Genomic DNA, 19,616 nt, shown 5'->3' on the forward strand with positions numbered 1-19,616 from the left:
CCTGCAGCCTATTTCGGATTCTGTGTCTCCCTCTTTCTCTGCACTTCCCCCACTCATGCTCTGCCTCTCTCTCCTTCAAAAATAAACATCAAATTTAAAAAAATTTAAAAATAAACAATAGAGGGGCACTTGACTGACCTAGTCAAAAAAGCATGTAAGCCCTACGCTAGGTATAGAGATTACATACATACATACGTACGTAAGTAAGTAAACAAACAAACTTTTTACAAAGTTTTAAAAATAAACAATACAAAGTTGATGAAGTAAAGTTCTACTTTAGGAGCAAGGTAAACCCAAAGTAATCACAAGGGAGAAAATTAAGAGAGAAAAAAATCGATTAAAAATAAAAAAAAAAAAAGAAAATGAAAACAATTAACAAAGCCAAAAATTGGTTCATAAAAATTGGTATAGCTGCTATGGAAAACAATTTGGCAGATCCTCCAAAGGTTAAACATAGAGTTACCATATGATCCAGCAATTCCAGCCCTAGATAAACATTCAAGAAAAATTAAAATACAGGTCCACACAAAAACTTATACATGAATGTTCATATCTGCACTATTCATAATAGTCAAAATGTAAAAACAACCCAAATGTCCATCAAATTATGAATGGATAAATAAAAGGTGGCATATCCACATAATGGAATACTTTTAACAATAAAAAGTAATACTATGACATAGATAAACCTTAAAAACATTATGCTAAATGAAAATAAAAAACATAAAAGACCACATATTATATAATTCTATTAACATGAAATATCCAGAATAGGCAAATAAATCTACATAGAAAGTAGAATGTTAGTTGCCTTGGCCTGGGGGAGTTGGAGAAAAAAACAAAAACAAAAACAAAACACCTATGCAGTTTCTTTTGGGGGCGATGAAAATGTTCCAAAACTAACTGAGGTAATGGTCGTATAACTGTGACTGTACTAAAAGCCACTGAATTAAACATTTAATCAAATGAATTGTATGGTATATGAATTATACCTCAATAAAGCTGTTATTCTAAAATAGTTGGATCAGTGAGATTTAAAAAAACATTTTTTTTAATGTTTATTTATTTATTTTGAGAGGGAGAGCATATTCATGGGTTAGCAGGGGAGGGGCAGAGAGAAAGGGAGAGAAACAATCCTAAGCAGGCTCCACACTGTCAGCAGAGAGCACTACGTGGAGCTTGATCTCACAAACTGAGAGATCATGACCTGAGCTGAAATTAAGGGTTGGACACTTAACCAACTGAGTCACCTACACAACCCTTAAAAATTTTTTAGAAACTTTTCACTAGACTGATGAAGAGAAGGTGAACAAAAAAGAGAAGACACAAATTACAACTGCAGAAATTAAAGAGGACCTATCACTCCAGAAGATCTTATAGACAATAAAAAGCAATTAGAGCAGTATCATAAACACCTTTATCTAATACATTTGACCACTTAGAAGAATAGGGCCAATTCCTTGAAACATATCACTTAGTCAAACAGACTCAAAATAAAATCGAAAATCTCAATAGCCCTAAAACCATTAAAGAAATTGAGTCAACTCTCAAATACTCCACCAAAGAAAACTCCGGGCCAAAATGACATCACTACTGAATTCTATCACATTTAAGACAAAACAAAGCAAATACAATCTTACACAAACTCATTCAGGAAATAGAGCAGGAGGGAACATCTTTCAACTCATTTTATGAAGCCAGCATCACGATGATACCAAAATTAGACAAGTATTTTCATTTTTTTTAGACAAGTATTTTTAAAAAAGAAAGTTGCAGATTATTTTGATCAAGACAGACCCCAAAATCCTCAACAAAATACTGGTCAATCAAAACCAGCAATATATTAAAAAGATAACCTATCACAGGGCACCTGGGTGGCTCAGTCAGTTGAGCGTCTGACTTCAGCTCAGGTCATGATCTCACTGTTTGTGGGTTCGAGACCCGCATTGGGCTCTGTGCTGACAGCTCGGAGCCTGGAGCCTGCTTTGGATTCTGTGTCTCCCTCTCTCTCTGCCCCTCCCCAGCTCGTGCACATTCATTCTCTCTCTCTCTCTCTCTCTCTCATAAAATAAACATTAAAAAAAATTTTTTTAAAAAGATAACCTATCATGATCAAATAGGGTTTATCACTATAATTCAAAGTGATTTAACTTTCAGATTTAACTTTCAAAAATCAAAAATGTAACTCATCATATTAACAAAATAAAGTAGGAAAAAACATGATCATTTCAGTAAGTGTAGAAAAACGTTTGACAAAATTCAACCACCATTCATGGTAACAACTCTCAACAAATTGGGAATAGTAGGGAAGTTCCTCAACTTGATACCATTAAGAAAATAAACAGGCAAGCCACACTTTGGGAGAAAATATTTGCAAAATATATCTGACAAGAAGGTTATACAATTACATAATATAACTATAGATATAAATATATATAATATCAACATCTCAGTAACAAAAGACAAGCAATTCAATAAAAAAGGGCCAAAGAGTTAAATGGACACTTCTTAAGGAAGACATGTGAATCCCCAAAACACAACAATGTTCATCATGATTAGATATCAGGCAAATGCAAATTAAAACCACAATAAGGTACCACTGCACATGCACTTGAACAACTAAAACACCAAATGTTGGTAGGTAAAAATGAAGAGCAACTGGAACCCAAATACATTGTTGGCAGGAATGTAAAACTGCACTTTGGGAAGAAATGATCCAGAAAGGGGTGTCAGAGTCCAAGCAAAGTGGGAAGAGTATCTATACAGAAGGACTGTTCAGTGCAGAGTGTCAGAGCCTGAGCAGGGCAAGGAGGGCATCTGTGCAGGGTAGGATATTGGGAGGGTCCAGGTTTTTTACAGTGGGGTAAGGGCATTACAAAAGATAAAGGGAGAGAACTGGAATTGGCAGTATCAAAGTGAACTACAGTTTTCTTTTTTTTAATTCATTTTGAGAGAGACAGAGCTCCCAAGTGAGCAGGGGAGGGGCAGAGAGAGAGGGAGAGAGAGAATCGCAAGCAGCCTCCACACTGTCAGCACACAGCCCAATGTGGGGCTTGAACTCACAAACCATGAGATCATGACCTGAGCCAAAATCAAGAGTCAAAATCAATGCTTAACTGACTGAGCCACCCAGTTGCCCTTACACTTTTCAATATATAGAGACTGATTCAGAAATACAGATGTAAATGTGTACTGTATGTAATTATGAATGTGTGTTTGCCTACACATACACACCGTTATATACATTCCCTAGATTTTTTCACTGAGAGGTCTTGGGAATAACAACATCCCAATAGCAATGAATGCAACTAGCATCCAGATGTTGCCTACAAAATACTATTCTTCGTTAAAGGGCACCAAGACTCTTTGGAGAAAAGACAAATTCCAGGCTGGGATAGGAAAAGTACAAAATGAGCCTGGAACATATTGTTCTGTTAGAAAGTAAGAAAGGGCTCAAAGAATGATGGGAACAGGTCAAAAAAGACACAGGAGCCACCATCTCAAAGAGGCTCTCACTGGCCAAATGTGGGTCAATGTATAAAAATAATGACAGAGGTGGGGCTCGAACTCACAAACCATGAGATCATGACCTAAGGTGAAACCAAGAGTTGGACACTTAACTGACTGAGCTACTCAGGTACCCCATGAAAGACACTGGAATTTGAATAAAAACTTAAGAAAATATCTGAAAGACAATGCTGGATTTAAGAACTGCAAAGCACATTACTGAGACCAAGAAATCCACAGACCTTGTGAGGAGGACACGTTCACCATGGTAATGGCTAACTGCCTAGATACACTGAACAGAACATAAATCACTGACATAGTTATTCAGTAAATTATACATACATATAAAGTGGACAAACATAAACACATACACATACACACACTTTTTATCTCCATAGAATTTTGGATGGCATATTTTATTGCAATACTTACTGGTGCTACTATTTTTCCCGTCTGTCCAACTTGCATATCATTGGGAACAAAGCCAGCATCAACAGCAGCACGAGAAGCACCAACTAAATGGGGAAAAACATATTTGTCACTTTTTTAAGCTCTTATTCCACTGGTTGGGATATTCACTAATAAGTGTATTAGAAAGACACCGACAAGTACAATCAGAATTTTATTTTATAAAGGCCTTGTTTAAAAAAAAATCCTCCTGTCACTGGTCAAAAATTCTAAAATGAAGTGCTAGTGCATTTTACACACAAAACTTCAAGAAATGCCTTCTACTTATACCCAAGGATTTAAGATTTTAAATTTGGCTGAAGTCCTCTGCTTGCTTTATCAAAAAGACATTCAGGCATTCATAAAACATACATTATAATCTGTTTGGCATGCCATTATATAATGGTCCTTTATGCAATAAGTTCAATTTTTTTTAAAGATTTTTAAAGTTTATTTATTTATTTTTTGAGAGAGAGTGAGCATGTGCACACACGAGTTGGGGAGGGGAGGAGGGAGAATCCCAAGCAGGCTCCGTGCTGTCAGACACATAACCAACTGAGCCACCCAAATGCCTCAATAACTTCACAACTTTTCCTTTTCTTTAAATTTTTTTTTTTAATGTTTATCCATTTTCGAGAGAGAGACAGACAGAGCACGAGCGGGAGAGGGGCAGAGAGAGAGGGAGAGGCACAGAATCCGAAGCAGGCTCCAGGCTCTGAGCTGTCAGCACAGAGCCCGATGCGGTGCTCGAACTCGTGAACCGCAAGATCATGACCTGAGCCGAAGTCTGACGCCCAACCTACCGAGCCACCCAGGCACCCTGACAACTTCACAACTTTTGAAGAAAGGTACTATATCATTATTTCCTATGATCAGAAAAAGACAAGTTATGTATAACACAAGGTAAGTTTTAACCAATATCTGCTATCTAAAAAAAAAAATGAGAAGTTAACTAGCCTTCTATCCTCCTTCATCAGGAGTCAATAAGGAGCCCTGTACTTGGTAATAAGGTCACCCCTCTCACAGTAGGGGTTGAATGACCCTCCGATCCTCTTCATCTTCATCTACAGAGGACAAGAGGAAGTCACAAATAGTACTCTTCACTACCTCCTAATGCTCAGTCTCAACAACACTACCTAGATCAGTGATGACTGATCACATCCTGCCCTTTACTTGCATCGGTCACTACAACAAGCCCCAGACTCAAAGGTTATCCTTCATAATCCACACACTAATCTCCATAATGCCCTAAATACGTCCTAATCTTCACCCATCTTCCTATTTGTCTAGATGCTCCCTGAGGACAATGATTCCCCTGCAATCCTCTCCGGCAGTTATCTGCCACCAACTTCATACCACTGGGCCTATAGGCGGGCACCTCATTGACACCCTCAGAAAGTTTTCCCTCCTTCCTCCTTAAAAGGCTTCAGCTTTGAATCTCATGTCATCATAATCACCCACGTATTGCTGTGTCATCTATCAACCACTAGGTCAATCTCCTTCATTTCTCAATGATTTTTAGCTTCTGGGTCATTGTCACTTTCTCCAACACTAGTCTTAATTCTCGAAGATTTTAATACCTGGCTTCTTGGTTCCTTAAACAACTCTCCTGCAGTCATCTCTGTCCTCAGCCACACCCATGGTCATATCCCCCAAACTTTCAATTACCAATCCCCTGACAATTTCCAATGTCTCTCTGTGACCTACTCTTTCCAGCTGACTCACTTCATACCCAACTCCAACAATCCTCTGACCTCACTGGGATCTACATTTCTATTCACTGTCCCTCTCTCCCACTGTGTTTGCTCTTCTTTACCCTACCTTAAATTCTACGATCAATGACTCTAATCACTTAGTTGCATACGCCTGCAATTTCCTTGCCTTCCTCTTAAATCATCACACCCAACTGGAAAAAGCTCCATCTCTGGTTAATTGATTAAACAACCTCCCTTACCTTTTCCATACCTGTCCCCCTGTAGTTCAACATAACTGGAGAAAAACACCAACACCAAGCTGTGCTAACTGGCTTTTACTTTAAATAAATAGGCCTTAATTCTCTCACTCTTTCCTAAACTATAATTTCATAGTTTTCCTTCTCTCATTAAACTTCCAATACTCTTTAACATCATCACTCTCAGCTGATGAGCTTGCTTCTTATTTCACTGAAAAAACTGAAATAATCACAAGCAAACTTTCACATGCTCCAACTAACATACACCCATAAACTCGAAGCTGTGACCAATATTTTTTGTGGCCTACTTAAGGACATCACTGCAACAACTCTCCCCTCCCTCTGCTATATGATTATTTTTTCCCTCTCAACTGGAGCATTCCCATCAGCACAGAAGCATGCTATTATTTGTCCCCTCTTTATAACACCCTTGTTGGCCCCATTCCCCCCCCCCAAATAATGTTCATTTTGCTGTTCTCCTATACAGCAAAATTTCTCTAAAGAGCTGTCTGTACTCAGGGCTCCTGGGTGGCATAGTTGATTGGGCATCTGACTTTAGCTGAGGTCATGATCTCACAGTTTGTGAGTTCAAGCCCTGCATCAGGCTCTGTGCTGACAGCTCGGAACCTGGAGCCTGCTTCAGATTCTGTGTCTCCGTCTCTCTCTGTCCCTCCCCCACTCTTACTTTGTCTCACTGTCTCTCAAAAATAAATAAATGTAAACAAAAAATTAAAAAAAAACCTCTCTCTCATAATATATATCCAATCTGTCAGGAAATCCCAGTGGTTCTTTACCTTCAACTATATATCCCAAAACTATTTCTCCCCACATCCATTGCTACTAACCTTATCCAAACCACACATGTCTCTCACCTGATTGAAACAGCCTAATTGATCTCCCTGTTAATGCACTTATTTCCCTATACTCTGTGCTCAAAACTGTAACTAGATGTGACTCAAAACAGATCATGTGACTCTTCTCAAATCTTTCAATGGTTTCCCATTTCATCCAGAGAAAAACAATCTCTTTACAAAGGCATGGTCTGGTCTATTACCCCCAATCTTGTCTCTTAACTACTCTTCCTTTTTGCACTTCCCATTCCAGCCACACTGACCTCCCTACTATTCATCACACAGACCAGACATGCTTCTGCCTTAGTCAGGCCCTTTGTTACTTTACTGGTCCCTCTACCTGAAACACTCTCTCTTTCAGATCTCATGGCTTGCTTCCTCACATCCATCAAACCTTTGTTCAGATGTCTCCTTCTTAAGGCTTCCTCTGACCACCTTATTTAAAACTGAAACCCTCCCTCTCCAAACTCCTCCTCCTCATCCTTTTCATAGCGTTTACTACCCTTAATTTAATATAGTATTTACTAATTTATTTTGTTTAGTGTCTGTGGTAGGCAGAAAAACAGCCCCTCCAAACATATATTCACTTTCTAATCCCCAGAATCTGTGAGTATTAACAAACATGGCAGCAGATATGATATAAAGTTAAGGATCTTAGGAGAGGGTGCCTACCCTGAATTATCTAGGTGGTCTCTAAATGTCTTCACATGTATCCCTCATTAGAGAGATACAGAAGGAGATATGAGACAGATACACAGAGGAGAAGGTGATATAAAGACTGAGGCAGAGATTGGAGTGATGCAGCCACATGCCTAGAAATGTCAGGGAAACCTCTAGACACAGAAATGAACAGATTGCTCCCAGAGTGTGGTCCTGCCAACACCATGATTTCAACACACTTCACACTTCTGGCCTCTAGAACTGTGAGAGCACAATTTTCTGTTGTTTTAAGCCACCAAGTTTACAGCAATTTGTTACAGCAGCCACAGGAACCTAATACAAAGTCCAGTCTCACCCAATACAAACATAACTTTGCTTATTTTACTCACTGTTATTTCCCTAGCTCCTAAAATCATGCCTGACATATGGCAGACACTCAGTAAATATTTCTTCAATTAAAGAATAAGTGAATGAAACACCCTCAAATAACACCATCTGATCATAAAGAGTCAATATCATGCCTTTATTCAGACAAAGCCATTACGGTTTCTGTGAGTACATATATAAATATATACTCATATAAAAGCATAGGGAAAACCTAGAAAGTTATACACAAAACCCTTAAATAAGGAAAGACAGAATGGAGACTTTTTATAAAAAAAGAATATATTCATGTAATAGTTCTATAATTAAAAACTAAAATATTGTCGGGGCGCCTGGGTGGCGCAGTCGGTTAAGCGTCCGACTTCAGCCAGGTCACGATCTCGCGGTCCGGGAGTTCGAGCCCCGCGTCAGGCTCTGGGCTGATGGCTCAGAGCCTGGAGCCTGCTTCCGATTCTGTGTCTCCCTCTCTCTCTGCCCCTCCCCCGTTCATGCTCTGTCTCTCTCTATCCCAAAAATAAATAAACGTTGAAAAAAAAAATTAAAAAAAAAAAACAAAAAACTAAAATATTGTCAATTTTCTGACTTTTCAAAAGACATTCCACTCTGATCAGTACATTTTTAATACGTACTAGCTTTTCTATAAATGGTTAACTACAATTCTTTTTTAGATGTTTATTTTTGAGAAAGAGAGAGAAACAGAGTGAGAGCAGGGGAGGGATAGAGAGAGGGGAAACACAGAATCTGAAGCAGGCTACAGGCTCCATGCTGTTAGCACAGAGCCTGATGTGGCACCTAAACCCACAAACTGCGAGATCATGACCTGAGCCAAATTCGGACTCTCAACCGACTGAGCCACCCAGGCGCCCCTGGTTAACTACAATTTTTAGATAATGTTAACTTCTATTTTTAGGAGAGGTTTATATTAGACTACCAATAAAGAGAAAAACAAGGACATTCCTGAATCAGAAGTAGACACTAAAGCTGACATTAAAAAAAAATTTTTTTAATAGAAAAAATACAAAGATTTGGCAAATATAAGAGTGTGACATAAATAATTAAAAAGCATAAGGATACCATCTCCACAATGAATGCTACTTGGAGACTAAGAAAAACCATTTCAGAGAGGAAAGTCAAAACCAGAGAAAGCAAAATAATTTGCAGCCTTGAATGACCTCTGTATAAATGAAATAATAAGGAAAAAATATATCCAACAAAAAAAGAATATTTTTCTACCAAAGAAAATAACCTTACCTGCAGCATGTAGTTGATCTGCCAAATCATACAACAACTTAAAGTTCTCTCCATTCTTCAAACCCCGGCCTTGTTGAAAACAGATGGGGGAAAAACAATTTAACTAAACCTAAACTCCATTCCATAAAGAATACACAAACTCCATTCTATACAGCTACAGAGATGACTTGTGCCATGCTCCCCCTGGTGCCAGAGATACAGATGTGCAATAAAGAGCCCAAAGTGGGTTATCAAGCTCATGATTTCATTTTAATTGCTAAAATGGGAATAATACTTGCAACTTACCAACTTGTTACATTTGGAAAAAAAAAAACAAACCCTATGCTCCTCTAAAATGAATACTAATAAAATCAAAGTATTTTAAAATCAAAGTATCTTTTAAAATTAATAAATTACAATAATCTACTTACCACCAGATATCACTACTCTGGCCCCAGTTAGCTCTGGTCGATCACTTTTTGTTAATTTCTGGTCAAGCCATTCTGATATCCCTACTGGGGAAGTACTTGATGCTGTATATATTGATACAGATAACAAAACAATGACCACGAGTTAAAGTTCAATAATAGTAATTTTTAAGATAAACAAAGAATTAATTCCATGAAATTGAAGTTTGTTAGTTACTGTGAATTTTTTGTGTTCATTTCATTCTCTGGGATTTTTGGAAAGAATTAAAGGGACTGGGTTCTAGCTTTTACCTTATCAGCTACACAACTTTTGAAAAGTCATTTACTTCGCTGAGTCTACTACAGAACTGGAATGACCCTCTCTTTATGGGGTTCAAATAAGATACTGTATACAGTAAAGAGTAACACCCTCTAAACATTTACTTTTTTTTTTTATTTTTTTTTTAATGTTTATTTATTTTTGAGGCAGAGACACAGAGTGTACAGGGGAGGAGCATAGAGAGAGGGAGACAGAGAATCTGAAGTGGGCTCCAGCCTCTGAGCTGTCAGCACAAAGCCCAACACGGGGCTCGAACCCATGAACCGTGAGATCATGACCTGAGCTGAAGTCGGAAGCCTAACTGACTGAGCCACCCAAGCGCCCCTAAACATTTACTTTTAATTACATCCTTCCATTACACTGAACGTCTCAAGTACTATAATAGGAAATGGAGAGAAAAGTAAAAAATCCTAACATCAACATAACAGATTAATCTTAATGGACCTTTTCTCTCACCCCTCTGATCTACAAAAACAACTATACTAGTACCAAAAATGATATGAAAAAGGCACGTTACTTTTGTATAAGCTTGGGAATATTACTTAGACTGAGCTCTCAGACACTGTGTATTAGAAATCTAACCAGAGGCCATCTCTTACTCTAATATAATCCATGAACTAAAAGAAAAACAAGAAACAAAACAAATACAAACTTCAAATGAACACTCACCCTTTTCTGAACTGGCACTACCTCCACTTGTTGCTGCAGCTTCAAAAGATGTTCCTCGGACAGAAAACACCTTCACTTTTTCATCACACTTCACTGTACATAAAGCATTTCCTGAAATACACAATTTATTTTTAAAAAAACACTCATGAAAGACATGTATTCCTTAGAGGTTAAGAATTTACTTCATGAAAACAGGGAAGAAATAACTGTGGACCAATTGTTTTCTACCTCTACTAAGTGCAGGGAAAAGGATCATAACACTGAAAAAACTGATCAGTGGATATTTGTATAACCTTGGATGTTTTTTTTTTTTAATTTTTTTTTTAATGTTTATTTATTTTTGAGACAGAGACAGAGGATGAATGGGGGAGGGTCAGAGAGAGAGGGAGACACAGAATCTGAAACAGGCTCCAGGCTCCGAGCTGTCAGCACAGATCCCGACGCGGGGCTCAAACTCACGCACCGTGAGATCATGACCTGAGCCGAAGTCGGACGCTTAACCGACTGAGCCACCCAGGCGCCCCGTTGGATGTTTTTAAAAGAAGGACAAGTTCTGACCTGCCTGGAAGTAAGGAACTGGAATAGACTAGGCAGCCACCCTAATAAGGCATGGTCTTCCTAAAAGAAATATAAACAAAAGCTTCCTTCTCCAAAAACAATCCGTAACTCAACAACATTAGCTGCAACAACTTAAGACTGAAGCCACTATGCACGCTAAGAGAGGAAAACAAATGAAAATATGATAGGGTATTAAAGAACAAGAGGTGTGATATGCCAGGATTTTAAAAGAATTTAAGACATTTCTTATGGATTAGCAATCACGTAAGAGTGACCTAAACTTGACCAATATTTCCCCTCAAACTACTAAAGACGAAAGATCTAATTTGAGAACTGACCATTAAATTGAAACACAGAACTTCAATCAGAAAGAACAAAGAGTTCATTGCTTTCTCTAGCCCCACTAGAGACCAGAGTGCTTAGAAGATCAATCAACGAAAGAGACACTGAAATGAATTTCTTAATGCAGATGGAAATGGAATAGAAGCAGCAAAGATTAAGAATACTATTTTTTTTTAAATGGAAAAGTTTTGCTTCTCCAGGTGCCACTTACAAAATGTACTGAACAGTGAATCTAATCTTTATTGATGATTGGAAAAATCTCGTCACTCTGTAAACTGAATAACCAGGCAGGAAAGAAAAGTGCTCTGGATCTATCAAACAGAATGAAATGTCATGGTCTAGTATCAATTCTAAGATTAAGGTTTTTCTCAGAAACCTTTAAGATGGTCCATTTAAAGCAAAGGTATGGCTTGTTTTAAATCCTATCTTCATGCTGGAGAGGATGTGGAGAAACAGGAACCCTCTTGCACTCTTGGTGGGAATGCAAACTGGTGCAACCATTCTGGAAAACAGTGTGGAAGTTCCTTAAAAAATTAAAAATAGAACTACCCTATGACCCAGCAATAACACTGCTGGGAATTTACCCAAGGGATACAAGAGTGCTGATGCATAGGGGCACATGTACCCCAATGTTTATAGCAGCACTTTCAACAATAGCCAAAGTATGGTAAGAACCTAAATGTCCATCAACTGATGAATGGATAAAGAAGACGTGGTTTATATATACAATGGACTACTACTTGACAATGAGAAAGAATGAAATATGGCCATTTGCAGCAACATGGATGGAACTGGAGGGTATTATGCTAAGTGAAGTAAGTCAGTCAGAGAAAGACAGATACCGTACGTTTTCACTCATATGCGGATCTTGAGAAACTTAACAGAAGACCATGGGGGAGGGGAAGGGGGAAAAAAGTTACAAACAGAGAGGGAGGGAAGCAAACCATAAAAGACTCTTAAATACAGATAACAAACTGAGAGTTGATGGGGGGTAGGGGAGGGGGCAAGTGGGTGATGGGCACTGACAAGGGCACTTGTTGGGATGAGCACTGGGTGTTGTATGGAAACCAATTGAACAATAAATTATATTTTTAAAAAATCAAATAAATAAATAAATAAATAAATAAATAAATAAAATCCTATCTTCAAATTAATTTCTGCTTTTAAAATTCACCAAAAGTTATTATGTTGATTAATTATTTTCCTTGGGTACTCACCTGCATAAATAGTTCTCACAAATGTGTCAGGTGATTTGATTCCAATGATATCAGAAATTGGAGCAACATCAAGTTTGGCTGCTATTCTGGGCAAAAGGTTCTAAAAGCAAAATAAGCAGTAAATTACACACATACATAGTTATGGATGGCTATCAACTATCAACAATAACATTCTCTAAATGCATATTCTGTAGAAGTTTTAATTCAAGTATTTTATATTTCATATGCATCTTTAGACATACTACAACTTCAAGTACAACTTTTTGGATAGTCTTTATGATTAAGTAAGAGTCTTCCTCAAAAAATTGAAAATAGATCTAGCCTGTGACCCAGGAATAGCACTGCTAGGAATTTATCCAAGGGATACAGGAGTGCAGATGCATAGGGGCACTTGTGCCCCAATGTTTACAGCAGCACTTTCAACAATAGCCAAATTATGGAAAGAGCCTAAATGTCCATCAACTGATGAATGGATAAAGAAATTGTAGTTTATATACACAATGGAATACTACTTGGCAATGAGAAAGAATGAAATATGGCCTTTTGTAGCAATGTGGATGGAACTGGAGAGTGTGATGCTAAGTGAAATAAGTCATACAGAGAAAGACAGATACCATATGTTTTCACTCTTATGTGGATCCTGAGAAATTTAACAGAAGACCATGGGGAAGGGGAAGAGAAAAAAAAAGTTAGAGAGGGAGGGAGCCAAACCACAAGAGACTTAAAAACTGAGAATAAACTGAGGGTTGATGGAGGGGTCGGAGGGAGGGGCAAGTGGGTGATGGGCATTGAGGAGGGCACCTGTTGGGATGAGCACTGGGTGTTGTATGGAAACCAATTTGACAATAAATTTCATATTAAAAAAAAGATTAAGTAAGAGTCTACCATTACTCTAACTACATTAAGAGTTTTATGAGTTTTACAGTAATAAACCACCTTAACTCAGTAAGTTGAATTGTAAGATATGATATTCACTTTAATGAACATTACTCACAAAGTGTGACCCTTGTGGATTACTTAATTTAGATAAGACAGAAAAATATTTAGAGGAGTAATAAAATTCTCAAATACTGAAAAAGATTAGACATGTATATATTTAATGTATATGAAAGAAAAATTATCAAAGCAGACATTTTCACCTTTTTAAAAATCAATATTGCAATAAAAAAGATCAAAACTCACCTAAATACCCATCAACAAGGGATAGGTTTATAAATTATAGCTCATCCGTATAATGGAATCCTATGTAACCATATGAGAAAGGTGAAGCACAGCTGTATAATATGTACAGAAGCAACAAAAGTAATGTATATTCTTTTCCTTGTATATGCACAGAACATCTCTGGAATAGATATGTGTGATAACTTTGCCCTCACTAGCAGGGATCACTGGGAAAGCCGCGATTTCCCCAAAGTCTCAGTTACGTCACCTCACAAATAACAGGAAGGTAATTCCTAGCTTCTAGTCTAAAATTCTATGACTCTAGGGCTCTAAAACAGAGTTAGTTAGTGAAGACTGAATGTCCATACTTTCTAGACTCAAAGGTTTTCTTAGATGATAACATCATCTAAGTGTAATGAAAAAAGTGAAGCGCTGCTTTTATCACACAAATAGAAAGCTGAATTCTACACTGCTTTCTACACAGAGCTTATTCCAGGGCATCTCCTGAACTTGGTACATGAAACCATCTCCAGGAGGCAAACTCTCACTATAACAGTATTCAACTTTCTCTCAATTCCATCTCCAAACCGTCTTTGTTCTCTAAGAATTCTCCTGGGATTACCCACTTGCATGTAAAATTACACTACTTAATTGGCACTAACATGTGGTTAGTTTTAAAATAATTTTAATATACATACTATAATGATTCACGACTAAACTCAGAAGCACCCCCAGGGTAGAGGTTTTGTGTCTTCTATTCCTCTTGGGTCCCTACCCTACATCTGATAAGCAAGCAGTTTTATATATATTGATGCTAACAAGGGTTGACAGCCTAAGTCAATTTTCCTCCTGTCATATCTCCCAACAGGAAAGATTTTCTAACTTTCAGTTTATTTTTACCTTCATTACATAGCAGTTCTCCTTCAACCATGACAGAAGAGCCACTGAAAAGTACCACAGTTTATAAAACCACAATTAGAAAAATTAAGATCTCTTAGAAAATGAAGCATTTGGGAAAACAATTAAAATGCCATTAAATATACTTCTAACTTGGTAAATAAGTTTAGAAGATGCCTACTTTTAAAATAAATCAAGTTTGACAATATTTAAAGCCTGCTTCAGTAAGTAACTCTTCTTGAAATCACCTTCTTGGGGCACCTGGGTGGCTCAGTCGGTTAAGCGGCCGACTTCGGCTCAGGTCATGATCTCACGGTTCGTGAGTTCAAGCCCCGCGTCAGGCTCTGTGCTGACAGCTCGGAGCCTGGAGCCTGCTTCGGATTCTGTGTCTCCCTCTCTCTCTGCCCCTCCCCTGCTCATGCTCTGTCTCTCTCTGTCTCAAAAATAAATTAAAAAAAAATTAAAAAAAAAAAAAGAAATCACCTTCTTTAACTGTTCAGGAAATACTATTGGAATACTGTTATCTGGTTGAGCAAATTCTATTACAAATGTTAGGCTGTGCAGACTGTATCTCTTTTTATAGTTTTAAACTTTCTAAATTGCTTGCATTTTAATACCTTTTGTACCTTCTTATCCCTGTTTTATTTAGCACATCTTGAAACAAAATTTATCATGGTGCTTAAAGGCTTTATGTTTCTCCAGATCTGATCTTTCATTTAAATGTCCTGACAGGGTAGATGTAAACAGATCTATCTCTACACTGTCCAAACAGGCTTGACCACATGATTTCAGGGAAAGAGATGAAACAACTGTCAGTGTTTTTTCATGTACAAAAGGATGACAGATTTTTAAATTCTAGCATACCAGTATGAAGTATGCAATCTCAAACCACAGTTGGTAAAGGACTATTACAGAGCAGACTGCTCAGCTTCATCTAATGGACTCTTTTTCATTCCAAACCCATTCAGAGGCTATACAGCACCAGCTACTATTATGTGACCCTTGTTCTCAAAACTCTCATATGTCGCAACACCACAATTAAGCTCAGAGTATTACAATCTAGCTAATTAGATGCAACGAATGCCCTTTTTTTTTGGTTTAACAATATTTTAGATGGGGGCGCCTGGGTGGCGCAGTCGGTTAAGCGTCCGACTTCAGCCAGGTCACGATCTCGCGGTCCGTGAGTTCGAGCCCCGCGTCAGGCTCTGGGCTGATGGCTCAGAGCCTGGAGCCTGTTTCCGATTCTGTGTCTCCCTCTCTCTCTGCCCCTCCCCCGTTCATGCTCTGTCTCTCTCTGTCCCAAAAATAAATAAACGTTGGAAAAAAAAAAAAAAAACAACAATATTTTAGATGAACCGTCAACACAGAAACTCAAGACTCATGAAATCTGTTTAAATCATCTAGTACCAAATCAAAATCCTCAGATAGAATGGTCCACAAAGATCTTTTACTTCAATGCTCATCTGTAACAGTGGTGAGATGTCAATCCTGACTTAATCTTTTCCAGAGAAAGGGCAACCTACCACAGAGGAAACCCATTCTTTTTTTTTTAACATCTCTACTTGATAGATCTTAGACATCACTTGATCAAACTACACCATTTTACGTACAAGAAAAACAGACGTCAGGAAGGTAAAATGACTAGCCCAAGGTCATATATGTCTGTGGACTCATCTTACCTATCAATCACTAAACTCTATAAAAAAAAAACCCTGAAAAATGTATGATAGTCTGCAATGTGATAACCTAATAAAAGAATAATTGTTTGTTAAACTTGTGTTTACATTGTAGGTGGAACATTGTTACTGCCTAGAAATTCTGTTAACCTTAAAAGAAAAAAATTAGTGAGTTCAAATTGATAATTCTAGAGGTTAAAAACAAACTACACCAATTTACATGAGTTATTCTGCAAGTTCTCTACATGGTTTGCAGTGATTCATGCCTAGAAGCAATGCTATACCACAGATTAATATTCACAAACACTATTCATTTCACAAGAAACAAGATCAGTATGTTGGGAGCTCACTGTTAATCACTCAACATGGTTATTTGATATAAGAGATTATATCTTATTCCTCAAACTAATATTTTAAAATCAATTACAACAGGGGCACCTGGGTGGCTCAGGCAGTTAAGCATCCAACTCTTGATTTCAGCTCAGGTCATGATCTCACGGTTCATGGGTTCGAGCCCCATGTTGGGCTCTGCTCTGGTGGTGTGGAGCCTGCTTGGAATTCTCTCTCTCTCTGCCCCTCCTGTGCTTTCTCTTTCTTTCTCTCAAAATAAATAAACTTTAAAATCAATTACACCAAAATTATGATAGTAAAAGAAAAAAAAGTCAAATCAAGACAGTTCAAAAAAGGAAATAAAAACAACCAATAACTATATGAAAAGATGTTTGATCTTACTATCAGAGAAATGCAAAAGTTACAAAATATAATTTTTCACCCATAAGATTGGGGGAAAATGTTAAAATGTATAATACCAAGTGCTGGCAAGACATCCTCTTAAGACAGCAATTTAGCAATATATGTCAAAATTTTAAAAGCACACAGTCTTTGACCCAGCTATTTCACTTCTAAGCTCTATTCTAAATAAATAGCAGCACATGTATACAAAGATGTATGTACAGGGACATTTATTTACAGTAAGGCTTATAAATGCAAAAAATTAGAAGCAACCTAACTGTCCATCCTTAGCTAAATATTGAATATTATGCAGCCACAAAAAAATGAGACAGACATGAGCAAATATTTTCAGGACACATTCTTTTTTTTAAATTTTTTTTTTCAACGTTTTTTTATTTATTTTTGGGACAGAGAGAGACAGAGCATGAACGGGGGAGGGGCAGAGAGAGAGGGAGACACAGAATCGGAAACAGGCTCCAGGCTCTGAGCCATCAGCCCAGAGCCCGACGCGGGGCTCGAACCCACGGACCGCGAGATCGTGACCTGGCTGAAGTCGGACGCTTAACCGACTGCGCCACCCAGGTGCCCCCAGGACACATTCTTAAGTAAAAACCACCAGTCTCAAAATAATTCATGTTATATTATCTTAGGAGTAAAAGAAAAAAATTTGTACAGGTATTACAATTTCAAAATCCATAGCAGCAGGACTAAAAGAACGTACAATTGTTAACACCTGTACCTCTGAAGCGGGAAGAGGGAGTTGGGAAGAAAGGGAGACTTTGATACCTTGCTCTGCTCTGCATACTGCTCAGTACTACATGCACCCTCTATAATAAAAATGTATTTGTGTACAATTTATAATCTTTAAAAGTAAAACAAAAACTAAAAACAGCAGCTTATTAAGAATGGGATAAAAGGGAGCTAGAATACCCATGGCCACAGAGAGAGCAAGAACAACCCACTGACAAATTCTCTTGGGCTCCCACTTAGTTTCCCCCTTTTTTAAAACTTCATGCAGATAACTAACTGCCCGACAGCACATTCTTTCTTCAGACATATCACAATGCACATGATCAGATTATAGCTTTCTTTACCCTAAGGATGTTTTCAACTACCACACAGCCATTACCAAATCCCCCAAGTAGACAGAATTTGGCCTTTGTAAATATCTATCAGCCACCCAAATAAACCATTGCTTAAGATCGGTTACGACTACAATGACATTCACACACACACAGAGACAGTTCAACATTGTTTTTAAAGAAAAATAATTTTAAAAAATATCCTAGAGTTTTGTCCATGACAAAATTTGAAACTCTGGAAGTAGCATTCTAATAAATTATGACAAAATCTTGAAAGCACAGAGTTGTCTCTATGACAAAATTTGAAAAGGTGGAGGTGGCATTTTTATAGAAATGTAATAAAGTCTTAAAAGAATACATTTTAGCAAAACTATTACCATATTAATTCAGAAAGCCAGGATTAGCTACCTAAACACAGTCTGTTGTACATTTCAAGCACAATGAAATCTAATAACCCTTCCAAATAATGACATCAGATTCCACATTCTCAATCTTCTCACCTTTCCAAAGGCAGATGCTCCAGCACAGATGTGTGTGTAATTGAACTGCTTCTGAGTTGCCAAAATTAACGGTGTCAGTTCCTCTAAGAATTAAACACATTTGATAAATACACTTCATAATGTTTTCATATTCTTATATTCAAGTATAATTTAGACATTGCACTTTTTCCAATGGAAAAATCTCACCTGGAAGGAGGCCTTTGTATGCATCATGCTGAGCAATCAGAACTTTTGCTACACCTGCTACTTTGCAGAGATCCTGTGCCACCTATAATTAAAAGAGTTTTTAATTATCCATCTAACAGAAAGATACAAATAGTGCCACCACTACAAATACCAACAGAGCATAAAATCTTAAGGGTCAACTATAGAAATTGTTCTTATTAGAAAAAGGGCGACTAGGGGCATCTGGGTGGCTCAGTCGGTTAAGCATCCGACCTCGGCTCAGGTCATGATCTCGCAGTCTATGAATTCGAGCCCTGCGTCAGGCTCTATGCTGACAGCTCAGAGCCTGGAGCCTGTTTTGGATTCTGTGTCTCCCTCACTCTCTACCTCTCCCCTGCACTCACTTGCTCTCTCTCTCTCTCAAAAATAAACAGTAAAAAAAAAAAAAATTTTTTTTAATAGAGAAAGGGCAACTTAGGGGGAAAAAAGAAAACCCTTTAACAAAAAACAAAAACAAAAACAAAACTTAGGCCAACTGATCTTACTACCAACTGACCTTAAATAAAAATTCTTACTTTGAATAAGTATTATCTGGTAAGCCAAAATCAGCACAGCTCTCTATTCAAATTTAATTGTAGATTGTGCCCTTTACCTTTCACTCAATGTAAGTGTAAATTCATCATTTTAGAAATGGTGAAAATGAGGCAGTGCTTAGGTTCTCGGTCTGACACATACAGTAATAACACAGCCAATATATTTCAGACTCAGGGTTTCCTAGAGGTAAAGAACAGGACCTAACCACATTTGTTTACAGGACACTGTACTTTATTTGATAATAAT

General features: G+C 37.6%; 1 protein-coding gene across 3 annotated transcripts in view; it reads right to left on the minus strand.

Annotated features, from left to right (window-relative positions):
* Positions 1–19,616, minus strand: part of ETFA (electron transfer flavoprotein subunit alpha) — a 78,158-nt gene that overhangs the window by 39,830 nt on the left and 18,712 nt on the right. For all 3 annotated transcript variants that reach the window (XM_030317621.1, XM_030317619.1, XM_030317620.1), the window contains exons 3-9: positions 18,798–18,879; positions 18,612–18,694; positions 12,564–12,663; positions 10,447–10,557; positions 9,462–9,563; positions 9,052–9,120; positions 3,940–4,022 (exon numbers count right to left, since the gene is read on the minus strand). In XM_030317621.1, the coding sequence (XP_030173481.1) occupies positions 3,940–4,022; positions 9,052–9,120; positions 9,462–9,563; positions 10,447–10,557; positions 12,564–12,663; positions 18,612–18,694; positions 18,798–18,879 (630 nt within the window). The remainder of the gene's footprint in view (positions 1–3,939; positions 4,023–9,051; positions 9,121–9,461; positions 9,564–10,446; positions 10,558–12,563; positions 12,664–18,611; positions 18,695–18,797; positions 18,880–19,616) is intronic.

This window comes from Lynx canadensis, chromosome B3, assembly GCF_007474595.2.
Source record: "Lynx canadensis isolate LIC74 chromosome B3, mLynCan4.pri.v2, whole genome shotgun sequence".
NCBI lineage: Eukaryota > Metazoa > Chordata > Mammalia > Carnivora > Felidae > Lynx > Lynx canadensis.